General features: G+C 43.2%; 2 protein-coding genes across 3 annotated transcripts in view; one reads left to right on the top strand and one right to left on the bottom strand.

Annotated features, from left to right (window-relative positions):
• Positions 1 to 158: 158 nt before the first annotated feature.
• gareml (GRB2 associated, regulator of MAPK1-like) lies at positions 159 to 14,530 on the bottom strand. Of its 2 annotated transcripts, none has more exons than XM_061812470.1 (7): positions 14,396 to 14,530; positions 11,372 to 11,512; positions 6,133 to 6,263; positions 5,623 to 5,788; positions 3,930 to 4,780; positions 2,521 to 2,690; positions 159 to 1,669 (listed from the first exon to the last, which is right to left on the bottom strand). In XM_061812470.1, exons 1-7 carry the CDS (start codon positions 14,505 to 14,507, stop codon positions 1,078 to 1,080), a joined length of 2,163 nt encoding a protein of 720 aa, XP_061668454.1. In that variant the 5' UTR covers positions 14,508 to 14,530; the 3' UTR covers positions 159 to 1,077. The 2 variants fall into 2 exon arrangements, with proteins under 2 accessions (XP_061668454.1, XP_061668455.1); XM_061812471.1 differs by lacking the exon at positions 14,396 to 14,530 and adding an exon at positions 14,264 to 14,329.
• LOC133496649 (nesprin-2) overlaps positions 14,440 to 14,689 on the top strand; it is a 73,039-nt gene continuing 72,789 nt past the window's right edge. The window contains exon 1 of the mRNA XM_061812465.1: positions 14,440 to 14,569. The gene's annotated coding sequence lies outside the window, so the exon portion shown is untranslated. The remainder of the gene's footprint in view (positions 14,570 to 14,689) is intronic.

Raw genomic sequence — 14,689 nt, 5'->3', positions numbered from 1 at the left:
TTGAAACTAACACAAAATAAATTCCTTTTTTGTAACATACTTGGCCAATAATGCTGACTCTGATGTAACTACAATATTACCACACTATTAACAACAATCTTTAAACATATATTCAAAGACAAAAACATGTTCAATAGTTCGTTACATTGTTTGGTGATGAAATGCAACCACAACTTGAATGTATCGTATAACCAAGCACGATTTAATTTATTACAGTATTTATGCATGGCTAAATGAGGTACATTTTAGAAACTATACTTTTGAGTGCCAAAATTCACTCACAGGACTAAACAGAACAACAGTTTGTGTTATCCAAAGAGGGAAGATAAAAAAAAAATGCTAATAAAAGCCATTGCCTCCTGTTACAAACAAGAATGTTACAAATGTATTGATTCATGGATTGCAGATGGCCTCTAATTATCTTTCAGCAGACAGTTACATGCCTCAAAACCTCTTTAAGAGTTGTTTGGGAGGTTCCTAATTACCTGAAAAAGAGGCTGCAATATTACTTTTGGCCACTTACAGGGAATCATAATTCTCCGCTGTGGTCAGGATAGTTCATTTGTTACCAGTGTTGTAAATGGAAGGATCCAATATATCATGTAGGATGTTAAATATTTTTTATGCAATGCCAGCATTTTTTTGTGCTAAAGGCACCTCAGCATGGACCATTTTGTGTCGGTGAGAGTATTTAACTGAAGCTGTGCCAAAGACACAATATATTTAGTATGTCATAGCAATTGTTAGTAATCCTGCCCCAGTCTGGGATGCAGTAGGAAATAATTTTGGATATGACAGGCAGTGATGTGTCAGAAACAGTTGGTGAGAGCAGGTTCATTCGAGTCTCACTTGGTTACAGTGGAAGGCACATTTAGGATGGCTAAGAAGGCACATTCTCACCCTGCTTCAGTTACACTTAGTGCTAGAGTTTGGTTCTTCTTGATATGCAATTTGTATGTTTTTATTGTGAAAACTTATTAAGGCTCTCAAACTGATGTACCACATGTTGGAACCTTCCACTGGAGTAACAGTCACAGTGGCATGGATTGGTTGCTAGGGAATTTTCTCGTTTGTGTGTTAGATTTTTGGCCTCCATCCTTGTATGAACTGCGTTATCTTGGTCACATGGAGTCGGCTCAGGTGAAAGTCATGTGACAGGATGTCTTCGGTCAGCTGAACCAAGAGGCTGCCATCGATTCGCTCCCTCTGGAATACTGACACCGCAGCCTCCGAAAGGCCAATGAAGCGGAGACAAGCTGATACCTCCTCCAGCGACAAAGCAGACAAGTCAGCGGGAGGACGCCAGGTCGGGTCAGCGGGTGCGGCTGAGCCTTCAATCACCTCTGTGGTCATCCCGCCTCCCTCTGCCCCTCTAGAGTATTCTAGACTGTCCACGAGCTCCGGTGACGGGCAAGGGGATTGGCGGTTGAAAGGGTTCAAAGCACCAAAGGGTGCAAAGCGACTTTGTGGGGGCGGCGGTCTCAGTCGAGGCCCAGCGGTGAAGGAGTCCGCCCACGGCTCGGCCCAGGTGGCTTGGGCCGTCTGAGGGTTGGCTGCAATGTCGACCGGGATGGTTGAGACTGGCTCGGGATTGGTTGGTTTGGGGGCGGGACAGTCGGCCCAGGAGCACGGGTAACAGTAGAGGGAAGCATCTGGAGAGTGTGAGCAGCTAGAACCATGCACAAGAATTAAACTTTAGTCAGCATGACTCAAAACAATAATTGCTTAAAGGTCTTTAACTTAGCTATTTTTCCCTTTACATTTTGCTATGTAACATCCTGCAACATCATACTGTATTAAAAAAAAAACTTTCTTTTATAATGAGAAAGAATTATTATGTCATGTCATTTATCTGACTGTCCACAGTTACTACTTTGTTTATGGAAGGACGTAACCATCAAGTTTGGGTGACAATCCAGCCAAAGGCATATGTACAGTATAATAATGAACTAATTGACTGGGGTGGACATTTAGATCTGTCGACTGGAATCCGTTCATTTATTGCCGCCGACATATATTATGTCTCCATCAAGCACATTTTTCAACAGGTAATATGGAAGATGGTCTCTGCTAGCTTGTCTGTGAAATTCTGGTGTACAAACAGCAGTAATTGCAAATTAACAGTTCTTTTTTGCGTCCCTCCCTATTCCTTTGGATTTGAAATCAGCACAGCTTTCCAGTAAAAGATAAAGACGAGGCGGTGACTCTCAGCACAATGAGAAAAAATTCATACACAATATCATGATGGAATATCTGGATGGGTTCAGTTTTCGATGACTCCATCAAATATTTTTGCAATGATCTGATTTTTACAATTATCTTTTAGTGAGAATTCACTCATAAATGATCATACTAAAGAATACTTAAAACATCTTTGGGCTTGTATGATTGAACAAGTAGTACATGTGTCACCTTATAGCTACCAATTACCCAATATATATATGTTTTTTAATGATGATAATGATTACCTACTATTTGCTGAAAAAGTCTACAGTAATTATCAAATAAAGTTGACTGTACCTGTCCTGCAGGCCTGAGGAGTAAAAGGAAATATTAGGTCTGGGGGAGGTGGAGGCCTTGGCGAAGCGAGGGGGGACAGGAGGGCTGGGGACTGGACTGGAGATGGAGCCCAGTTTCGAGCCACGAGGAGGAACTGGAGGGGCAATCAAATAGCGACACTCCTCTCTCACCTATAGACTCGCACAAACACGTGCACACACATGGGAAAATGAGTACTGTTGCACTATGTTCTGGTTAAATGTCAACTTAGGGTGACCTGTACACTTTCAACGAAATCCTTAACGACAATGCTCTTTCCACACAGGCCTGCACGCATGCCCACACAGGTGCACTCAGACGCATACACATTAGGTTTGGCACACCAAATATCAGGAAATGAGAATCGCTGAGTTTGACTCACACAGCGAAATGAGCTCCAAGAGGCTATTTCAATTCTGTTGTCATTCATCGACCAAAGTTCAAAGTGTACAATTTGAATTGAAGAAACCAAGGGTAATATTTGTGATGTTAGCTGATAAAAACAACAAAAATGTCAGCTGTTTTGTCCATTTAGTCTTTTCTATATTCAACTGCATCATTTTTTTTGCTGTTTGTCTGCTTTAGAGTATTAGAGTTGAAAAAGAAATTGAAGTAGAAAAGTAGTAATAGTAACAGTAAGGAAGACTACAGTGAACCCCCGCTATATTGAAGACTTGGGCAATCAGTGTGTGATGTTTTTAATAGTACACAATACTGGCAAGTCTAATTTTACAGTTATTCACCTTCAGTGCAACGTGGAGGCCTGCTGGGAAAAATGTTGCATATTTAACAGCAAGAAGCGGAAACAGAGAAGGTCTAGTAAGCTCTAAACTCTAGTAAAATTAGCAAGTAGCCAGGAGGCTTTTGTTAAATGAAATTATTGTACACGTTTGGGCTGCACATTTTAGTGTTTAAATATTGAATTTCAGAAACATTTTTCAATATACTTTAGCTAGGACTGATGAATGAATGGCATTATCTTATTTGGAGAATTGTGTGAGTAAGACAAAGTGTGTTTTAAAAAATTACTTTTTGTTGTGTTTGAACAAGTTTCAATATCTTTAATGATGTGGGAGGGCTAAAAAAATCTTTGTTTTGAGGGTGGGTCTGGAATATATCCCCCACGATAACCAGGGATTCACTGCACTGTAGTTTCCTAATATGGATGCTATCTGCAGTAAGTAGTTGATGCACATATAGAAACATCACTGTGCATCAGTATTTAAAACATTGTGGACATTTATGTGCTTTGACTGTACGGCAGTCTTTCCAGGAAGTCTGTTTCAGTATAAGTGAGGTTCAAAATCACTAATAATTCATGAACAGCATCCTCGCTCTTAAAGAGCAGATGCTGCCTTAAACAGCCGGATGTGTGCGGAGGCGGAACTCACAGCATCTGATTTTGGAGGTACCGGCGGCGGAGCAGCCATTGTTGTCACCACGGTACCCAGGGACCCGTCCAGTGATGAGGATGAATGGAAGGAAATGAGGTTTGGTTCCTTTCCCAAGCTGTCCGCACTCTGATTGGTCCAAAGTTCCTCATAAGGTATCTCCTCAGCGGTCCTCAGTTCACTCTCGGTCCATTCAGGAGTCATGTACTCCCTTTCCTCACCTGGTCCCTCTCCCAGCTGGACCCCTACAGAATCCCTGCAACGCTGTGATAGGCTGTCCGGGACCCCGCCCCCGTAGCTGCACATTGACAGCTGTTGCAGGGCCGGTGCCAACGAATCCTGCGCTGACACACACATGCGTGACCGTCGCGGGCTCACACACTCCTCCGTCATACACTCCAACTCTGGACGAGTTTCCCTCACAGCTCGAGAGTAGGCGTCAGGGTCGAACGCGTAGCGCAAAAGCAGGCTCTCCAGGGATGCTGTGTGTACGGAGGCATCAGCCACGTTGAAACGGGGCATGCAGCGGAGCAGCAGGAAGTGGGAGGGCGACACTTCCTGTCGGCGAAGTACCATACAAAGTACTACTGTCTTGCTGACGATATTGAGCAGCTTGAAGCGGTGACCTTCCCGGACCGCGTGGCGGTCATAGAGGTTTCGTGGTGGGCGTGACGGGACGGACACGTTGACAGGGAGTCGGACCCTCTCGATGATGGTGCGTACTGTATGCTCTCCTCCCAGCATGCCTTGCTCCAAAGGGGAGCGAGTGCAAAAGCGTCCACGGCAGGCAAAGGGCAAACTGATGCTCTGATTGGTGCGGTGGTTCATACACACTAGGCAGGGAGTTTTACCTTTACATAATCAAAAACAAAAAGTCATTAAATGCAATATGCAATTTAAGAAGCGTACAATTATAGGACTACCAATCATTGCCCAATGACGTGACTGATTGCCAATCAGGACGCAACCTTAGGTTTGTGCTGTTCCCGTCCACAAATTGAGAACCAACTGGTTGAGTGTTTGTATACAGACTGTGAGCATCATTCACAATTGTCTATATTAATGGTTTAAAATGTAAATAGACCACATAAATATAATCCCAAACATATTTACCATCATTTCAAACTCATTTTAGATTACCTTGAAAAATGAATTGATTACAGATGATTTGATGTTGAAAAAAAGTTAATCTATACATGTGCGGAAGACTCTCCGTAACAACCTTGACAGTAATGAATATTTTTTTTAATACTACTACAAATAGTATTACTCTCTTCTCGTCTTTGTATTTAACAACAGTACTGTACAGAAGCCCTGTGGGGCAGTCATGGTACTTAAACAGAAATCTGGTCTGGGGAAGGAGTCTCACGATTGCTGAAGGAAATATCCTTGTGTTATATGTGTATCATCTCGCGGAAAATTTTTAAATATATTTTAAAATTGGTTAAGATGGTGAAAAGTTGTACGCTGTTTATGCTAGTGTATTTCATTTTATCGACGACTCACCTACTTCTATCTTACTTAGATATTCAGCTCTAATTAAAAGGTTCACGTCATTTGTAAATTTACTGAGATCACTAATATTTGGATTGCTGTATCTTATTTAGCTACATGAGAGGATAACATATTAAAAATATCTCCAAATTAGTTCTCCACCACTGCAAACTGTAACGCTGCAATGATCATTTCTTACTTCGGGGAGTCTTTCCCAGGCGCCTGAGCAGTGCACTCAGTCCCGTCTTTTCCTTGGTAGGCGTGGCACACAGAAGCTCGGCCTTCCCCATGAGTGACAGCTCATCTCCAGCCTGCAGAGTGAAGCTGTATGGCTCACTGTCCTCACTGAACTCCCCTGAAACCACCTGTGCCATTGCACACATGCATGACAGATGTGAATGAAGGATATTTTTAAAAAATGCAAGAGGACTTCACTCTTACTTACTGCTTATGTGCTTTATATACACTCACCAGTGCTTTATATACACTCACCAGCTCCTTCATTAGCGACATCTAATCAGGTTAAGTTCGCTAACTGTTTGCTTTGGCAGAAGTCTGTGCTTTATTAAATGCCATTTTAGTTCAGAAACTTAAGTTCAGCTCTGCAAATGTGCATGCGTCCCAAATGTTTTGACCAGTGAGTGTACATAATGCCAAAAATGTAGTTAAAAGTCTGCACATTCCTATAGAGGAGCAACGGGGCATGAACCTTGACGCTGAAAGTGATTGTTTCCATGACAAAGACTCGATCGGGGAACACTCCAGCAACCTCCTCCACACTGGAGAAATACTGGACGGGATCCCTGATGTCTCTGTCTTCATCCAACAATTTGAACTTTCCTGTGGAGGGAACAAGAGCAACATGAAGAAGGAAAGTGGGGTTACGGGCGTTTCCTTGGAGGTATTATTGATACACCATATTGAAGAGATAAAGGGTACAAAAGATTAGAAAAGAACGTAAGAAGTGCTTTGTGTCCCCTTTGACTGCCAACATTCTTCTTACAAAAACACATCTGCCACGCACAAAGATTTGCATGACAGGAGCACAAAGACACCTCCGTGACCTGTGACCTGGCACCAGCTCTCGAGCCAATCAACAGCCGACGTGGTCGTCATGGCAACCGGCAAAAGACCCCCATTCTCACGCAGAGCAGAGGCACATCACCATGGAGACACTAACACACTCATGCACACACACAACCCTCTGCCTTTCTTTCACTTCCTCATCCCCTCCTTCATCTGTAAATCTTTCTCACTCAGTGATGGGAAGCAGGCAGCGTCGCAGACCAGTAACGCTGTTTGTTTTTGTTTGATCGCTCCTACTTTTGAGGTCATTCAAGTGGCGGAAAGTTACCCGTCAAAAACATCTTGGGAAGCTTTTGTTTTCATACTCGTTCACATACAGGTCAATTTGAAAGCTGTGTGGCTGTTGTACTGAATCCCGAGTACCCCCAAAGGTCCTTCTATTCCTCGTGTGATTCGAGAGATGAGAATTCCTTTTTGACTGAGAGGCAGAGCAGAATATCAAACTCTAACATCTTCTTCACCAGCAAGTCCCTCCTTCATTCTTCCCTGCGTTCACCCCCGCAATCCCCGGCCAACTTTCAAGACAAACAGCTCCCAGGATAAGACTAGACAGAACAATTACGAGCGAGGAGTGCTTCTCGACACCCCCTTTGCCGGATGGAAACTGAAGGACTGAACATGGGTTTGAAGTGACAACAGGGAATTCCACAGGAACAAAACACGTTAGTAGGAGGAGGACTGGCTGGAAATGAGGGTGCAAATGTGACAAGCATCTTAAAAATGTGACACCTGTGCAATTAAGACCCCGACAAATACCAGTCATGTGATGAGACCAGATAAAAGACAAATTCCGCTGCTCTGCGTTGCGCGTCCGCTGCATAGTTGGGATTTTGTTTCAGTTGTGCACACAATGAATCATCAATGCTGTGTGATTCATAACATTGCCGAGGGATTATAAAACAAGAAATAGAGAGACAGACAACCATCCAGACTCACATTTTCACCCTCACTGAGTGGGAACTGAACTGACACTCCCTTGCACTGAAGTCAGGAGCGTGTATCATTATTAGTGTGAGGGCGTAACTAATTCCATGTAATGAGATTATGTAATTACAAAATTTATGTAATTGTAAACCATTACATCATCCATCCATTTTTTTAGCTGCTTATCCTCACAAGGGATGCGGGGAGTGCTGGAGCCTATCCCAGCTGTCAACGGCCAGGAGGCAGGGAACACCCTGAACTGGTTTCCAACCAATCGCATGGCACAACGAGACAAACAGCCACACTCACAATCACACCCAGGGGCAATTTAGAGTGTCCAATTAAAGGTCAAGTGTCATGAAATGGATGAGTTTTAGTATGTTATTAATGAAAAAACGTCAGCCAATATGGGCCCATGCATTTTTTCACCACAAAACATGATTTTGACGTATACAGCTTTTTGTAACTCCCGCAATGAAAATCCTTTCGAGGGATTTGTTTTCGAGAAGAAGCAGGAAGGGACGTAATGTACAGCGGAGACCCCAAGTGAACTCATTTATTTCTATTAGTTTTACCTCCGCGACGTTAGCTCGTTGTTCCTTTGTGTTAGCCAAAATGCCGGCTCATTGCATTGCTGGACATTGCTTGTACACTCGGGAGAATGGAATTACCCTTGAGAAGTTTGATAAAGACCCAGTTCGTTGTGAAAAATGGATTGCACGGGTGCAGAGGACGCAAGCTTCGTGGGTTCCAAATCACAGGTAGGTGTGTATTCAGCTACTAAAAAAAAAAAATTGTTTGGGGCGGACCACGTAATCGGTCTCTCATAACGTAACAAAAGATCCCCGTATGAAATATGTCGATGTGCGCGTCGGATGGCGTCGGGCTGCTGCGCAGACGGCGGCGAATCTGAAGAACCCAGCCAACAATGTCTCACTCAGCCTCGTGCGGGCAGTAATGCGCCTCGGCTCGATAGTGTTCATCGCGTACTGCGGTGGCTGTGAACAACCTTCTAAAAGCAGCACGCCTCAGCTCCATTATATGCCACCACGGCGCCAAAAATCAGCCACACCGGCTGAGGCGCGGCCGTGAACGCATATCATCTGAATATGGCTCGAAACAATAGTGTAATATTGCCCTGAGGCCTCGAAACAATAGCGTAATATTGCCCTGAGGGCTCGAAACAATAGTAGAATATTGCCCCGCTAACTTCACTCGGTTGTGTGGTGTTCTCCTTTTCGAAAAGAGCTTCCGTGTCAGAAGGGGTGAGTTTGTCTCCCATAGTTAGGGTGCACTGCTTGTTTTCATTGGCAAATGTCCGGGTGACGTCCCGGACGGACGATGCAGCCAATATGGCGACCACTTGGATATCGTAGAATGACACTTCTGCAACTTTGTGGATGGATGACCCGCTCTCCACTCACATTTATTTTTTCATATGGACATTGAAGTGAATAATGTTATATGTATTTTTCATTACAATATCTATTTTAGAATGTTTATAGGGATGACACTTGGGCTTTAATGTTGCATGGTTTTGGGATGTGGGTGGAAACCGGAGTCCCCGGAGAAAACCCACGCAGGCACGGGGAGAACATCCAAACTCCACACAGGTGGGTCCGGGATTGAGCCCAGGACCTCAGAACTGTAAGGCCAACGCTTTCCAGCTGATCCACCGTGCCGCCACCATTATATTATTGAGGGAAAATATTACAGTTGCTTTTTTAAATGCCCATGATTACAATTTTTAGTTAGATGTGAAAAAAATGGACGCAAAAGCCTTGATTGTTGTTGTCCCCCCCCCCAGATCTCTCCCTCTTCCTGAAGTCAGTGCTCATGACTGGCTCTCTCTGATAATGTGCCATTCTGCCGTAATCTCAAACATGACATCCTTTAATTTTTTTCAAAATATGACCTTGAAGCCCCAATTTGTGGTGCAAACGATTAGTTTGCCTGGTTTTTGAAAAGGTCAGACTCATAGTTACACTTCTATGTCAAAACTGCTGTCTGTTATCGTATTAGAGTGGGTCCAACTAGCAGGGACAAATTCTTTGTATGTTCATGTTTTTTGAAACACTTGGCAAATAAAGAGGATTTTGATTATGCTAAAATTGTGTTTGTTTTGTAAGGGAAATGATGGGAACAAAATGAATGAGGTGCTGCTAATCCATTTTTACCAATCGCATTATCCGTTGGGGACGGGAACGGCTGACTTTCAGACACCCATTCATGACAAGGGATCATTCAGATTTTCTGTCCTCTAAAGCTCGATCACTTGAGAAGGGGGGCGGGGGGAGCGAGAGAGAGACAGAGAGAGACAGAGAGAGAGCGAAAGAGAGAGAGTTGGAGCATCCTGTTGTGTATCTCCAGGGGGAAAGCTATATTGCTCTCCTCCTAAGCATATTTAGACTTCCTGGATGAGGTCATCACACACAGACATTAGCTCATCACTGCCAGTGGTTTGTGATTCAGCCTGCCGTTACCTGCCATGTTCTTCTAGTTAGTCAAAAATGAATCATGCATTATATTGCATGATGGAGAAGAATTCATCTTTGAAGTGCATTTTGCTTTGAATATTGACTTTTGGGATAAATAATACATAATATAGACAAAGACATACATACTGTAGTCAGTATCAAAGCTCACTCTGAAAGCAATACACTGAAACTCTTAAAGAAAATAGTTTGTTTTTTCACAAGTTCCACAGTTAACGCCGCATGTAAACTGGAAGTCAAGCTCATGATAACTTAATGGTGGAAACAAAATTGTGAGCCTTCACAAAAGATAAGCAGTTACTCTGAATTTCCAAAGCTTAATTAACCATTAACATCGACAATTCCCTCATTTATACTGTATAATAACTAACAAATAAATATATATTTTTCCACCATAATATTGTCTTAATCTGATTGTTGGTCTGATGAGAAATTTGAAGGCTTTTGATGTGAAATGTGTGGAAAAAAAATAATGGTTACAACTACAATGACACCTATGTTTCGCTGCTTTTCTTGTTGAAACACAATTCAACTTAATGTCTCCTCCTCAGTTTTAGAAGAAATGTGCAAACGTACTCTACTTTGAAAGTTTAAATCTCTGTTACACAACAGTATTGCATCCTTGGCTCGGTCCTTTTCGCTGTCAATAAAGCCAGTCAAGCACAATTGTCTTCCTTCACTCGACCCTAAAAGTTCTCTCATTCTTCCAAAAAGGAGCCAGGGAGGCGATAGTGGTGTGAGGTGACATCAGTGCGCCATCATGAGAGGAAGCAACGACGAGGAGGCATAAAGCTCCAGTTACACTGAATAAAACCACTGAGCCACCAGTTGGAAGAATGGAATTGCGAGGATGAGCTTCAGTGAGGTCGTATGCTGAGTTGCAGTCAATGAACCGGAGAGTGAGGGGAAACTACCAGTGTTGGTTTGTTGTCTTCTGACACAAGATAACGAGATAGACTGTTTGGACCACAGCATCTCACAAAAGTGAGTCCCACACATTTCATGATAACTTTTAACGGGACAACACTTCAGCAATGTCCCTTTGCTTCAATATAAAGCAGTCAGCACGCGCAGCTTGTATAAACGGGTAAATTTACGATCCACTCAAAACGACTCAATGCACCACTCGAAACAGCTTCCAACAAAAGTCAATACGTACTGCCCTCAATGAAAACGTCCACAATATGTCCAATTAGTTATTTTCCCTTCCCGGTGACATATTCTTCATTAGTGTTACAAGATTTTGGGTGTAAAATGCTGTATTCTAACTTTCAAACTGGTCACTGGAAGTTCACTATGGCACTCTAACCCTAACCTTAATCATACATTTACAAATATGGGAGAGGTGTGCTCATATTTTTTGGAAGAGACTTCATGTCTACTAGTGTCCGTATGTGTTTGCATGTGTGTATATGTATGTGTGTCTATGCAGTACTCTCTCACCTTGGTATTGTAGAGGGATGTCAATCTTGGGCCCGATGACGTAATGGCCTTCTTCTAAGCTATGAGCTGTCACTGTGGTCCACTGACGACAGGAGTGGAGCAGAACCACATCGTCCTCTGACAGACCCTCAACGCATTCACCTGAGAAACATGCATCAGAAAGCATAGATGGAATAGCCACAAAATAAAACATCTATAGGTTGCAACCCTGTTAAAACAAGAGTCTTTATTACGAGGCCACAATAGGGAGTCCAACAATGTACCGGTAAAACAGAAAATACACTTTGCAAGTCAAAACACATGCATTCAGAAATGATTGTTGATAATTATCACCACCACCTGTGACGTCTCAAAACCCCCCAAATCATGTATCATCTATTACACAGTTCATTAATACACACACATACACAGCTCTGCAATAGAGTCATCATGTAACACCACAATATTGAATTGTGGTAGGAAGCAGTGGTTCAATTCAGTCAAATTCACACATTCTCGCACACAAACTTGTGCAGGTCTTAAAGATAAAGTATAAAAAAAAAACGAGACACTGACTATGTGTTTTGTCAGTTTAATAGAACAGAATAGATTCGAGCAAATAGAGCAAGACTTTTTAATAAGGGAGTTCTTCAACAAGTGTGGTTTTCTTTTTGTCTTCTGCGTGTGTGTGTGTAATTGCATTTTATTAAAGCGCAACAGCTCATTCAGACTGCTGTAGATCGGGCTCTGATGAGAACAAAGAGATCAGAGTTTGTCACTCCATTTTTAAAGTCTGCATACTGGCTCCCATTCAGCTTTCAAACAGATTTTAAAGTTCTGGCGCTAAATCACTAAATGGTTTGGATCCTGCATACATGAAAGAAATGCTAACGGAATATAAATCCAGTAGAGCTGTGAGATTGAGAGACTCAGGTCAAATAGTGGAGACCAGAGTTCAAAGCAAACATGGCGAAGCAGCACTGTGCTGTTATGCTTCACACAAGTGAAATAAAATGCCAATAGAAGTGATGTCAGCCCCAAATGTATTGCAACTAAGGAGAATTGTATATGTCTCCGAAAAGTATGCCCTAGTTGCTGGGTGCACAGCTAAAAGAGCAATAGGTTAACATCAATCAATCAAACAAACAAACAAACACAAACCAATTGGTTAACATCAATCAAAAAAAAAAAAAAAAAAAAGAACAAAATGTGCTGCCTAGTCTTAATGAGAATCTCATTGGAGGTATATGGAAAATGTAGAAGTGTGGAACTACATACTTTATTGTAACATACATTTGGTTATAGATCTTGCCTTCTTTTAATACATCCCAATATTTTCCAAAAGAGTTTTTAAGCTTTTGGGTGAAATTGCAGGATGAACAAAAAATGCACTAAAACTGCACATCCATCCATTTCCCAAGCCCCCTATCCTCACAAGTGTCGCGGGTGTGCTGTAGCCTATCGCATAACTTCAGGCGAAAGGCAGACTACACCCTGAACTGGTCGCCAATCAGTCGCAGGGAACATGCACTTTTATTAGAATGAAAATTATTGGTCGATTCATGGCTCAAACACCAGTTTGTGCTTCGAGGACAGCAACTTGTGCAAATCGCACTGAAATAGTGAACATGTGGACATGCAATCAAAAGTTTAGAGAAAGTCAATTATGTTCCAATGTACAGGCTAAACGTGGTATTTCACTCGAGAGCCAAATACAGTAAACATTTTGTGACTGGTGTACAGTAGTGATGACGTGGATGGCGGAATAGTTGTCTAGCATGTCTGGTACAGAGTTCTGATTCTCAACTTTCTGCAAGTTTTCCTTTATCAAATACATAAATGACGAATATTTCCTTCCTCTTGGCCTCCCAAATAACTGGTTGGTCCCCTCCAGCTTCCTTCTACCGATGCAATCACTTGCACTATCCCTCCTCTGACCTCTCTAGGCTTTACTCCAAAACTCGCAGTCTGTACTGCCCCTCTGATGATCCTATGTTATGGTAATTTGTCAAAAGACATCAGTTTAAGAAAATGCATGCAAAATGCCATTATCAGCTCTTGTCGCACACATGTATACTGTATAAATAATTTCCTAGCATTTGTGCAGTGTGGCAGAGCAAGCAAACAGATCTGTGGTAGTGCAGCCAGCATCGCAGGGGCGCGCAACAGGCTCAAGGTGCGCAGTCGTACATTTCGATGGAGCGTGACACGCATGAGGCGCAAAGCTGCAGACTTTCCCTTCGCTGCGCTTAGTATTCAGCGCATCCACCGACTCGTTGCATCATTTGCATGTGAAAAGAATTGAGCGGCACTTTAGCAGCACAACAGACACTTTGTGGCTTTTCCGGGCAGCTCGACCAGAACAACTTGGACTGGACACCCACACCGCTCGTTCCCAAAGTCAAGCCCCCCGCTGTGCAGGCGACACATTACAAGTCACATCCTGGCGACTTTCATATGTCTCCTTGCAAATCGCTCGTTTAAGATTAACTGGAAGACGCCAACAATCCTGTCCCGGGCGAGACGTCAAGTAACAAAAGTGACCGATATGAGAGACGGAAATGGATTTCATTTCAGGCCTACTACTTGACACCTGTGTATGTTATATGTATTTATAAGGCTGTTAGAATAGGTTTTAATATATTATGCTACAGGAATACGAGAAAACAAACACAACCCAAATAATATAAACAGTTATTAAATAATTGGGATTTTATTTTGTAGGTCTTTACCGGAATATTCCAAACGGGTTCGCTACCTTGATGCAATTAAAACCCAGAAACTTAAAACATTACGTTTAACCTGCGTAGTTTTTCAAAGTCAACATAACAGCGGTTCAGTCGTTGAGTGGCAGAGTTTTAGTTTGTTTTCCCAATTTCACCGCGAGAACTGTACTGCTTTCTTGAAACTGACCGAGGAGCAAGGGTCGGAGTTAGCCACCAGTCGTCAAAAGACGCTACGAAGCACCCAAAAGTGAACCGGTTCTCTCACAGCTGTGTCCAATGAAGGAGCACCTGTGTGGCCACGGGACGGGATGTCTCTTACCGTGGGCCAGGCGGACCAGCGTGGGCAGACGGAACTTGCTGACCACTGCGTCCAACGGCAGCGCGAGCGGGCTCCAGGAGATCTCCGACAGGCTCGCCGACAACTTCTCCATCCTCCCGGGTCATCACTGTGCCGGAGATGAGGAGGACGGCGAAGATGGCGGCTACGGTGAAGGTGAGCGGGATGGAGGTGAGGAGTGGCCGTCAAGACTTTCGCAATGTTTGAATGTGGGAGAAAAGGAGCTGCGGACTGAGCGCGAGCTGAGGGAGGGCGCCAGCGACACCCCCCCCCCAC

The sequence above is a fragment of the Syngnathoides biaculeatus genome, chromosome 23 (assembly GCF_019802595.1).
Source record: "Syngnathoides biaculeatus isolate LvHL_M chromosome 23, ASM1980259v1, whole genome shotgun sequence".
NCBI classification, from domain to species: domain Eukaryota; kingdom Metazoa; phylum Chordata; class Actinopteri; order Syngnathiformes; family Syngnathidae; genus Syngnathoides; species Syngnathoides biaculeatus.
The sequence above is the reverse complement of the archived record's forward strand: the minus strand, read 5'-3'. Positions and strand labels throughout refer to the sequence as shown.

Bases quoted from the DNA above. Each gene is read 5' to 3' on its own strand.
- gareml (XM_061812470.1), bottom strand. From the start codon at position 14,507: ATGGAGAAGTTGTCGGCGAGCCTGTCGGAGATCTCCTGGAGCCCGCTC. The intron at 5,789-6,132 runs GTTCATGCCCCG...GCAATGGCACAG, and splicing joins CAATCACTTTCAGCGTCAAG to GTGGTTTCAGGGGAGTTCAG. The intron at 4,781-5,622 runs GTAAGAAATGAT...GATTATGTAAAG, and splicing joins CCTGGGAAAGACTCCCCGAA to GTAAAACTCCCTGCCTAGTG.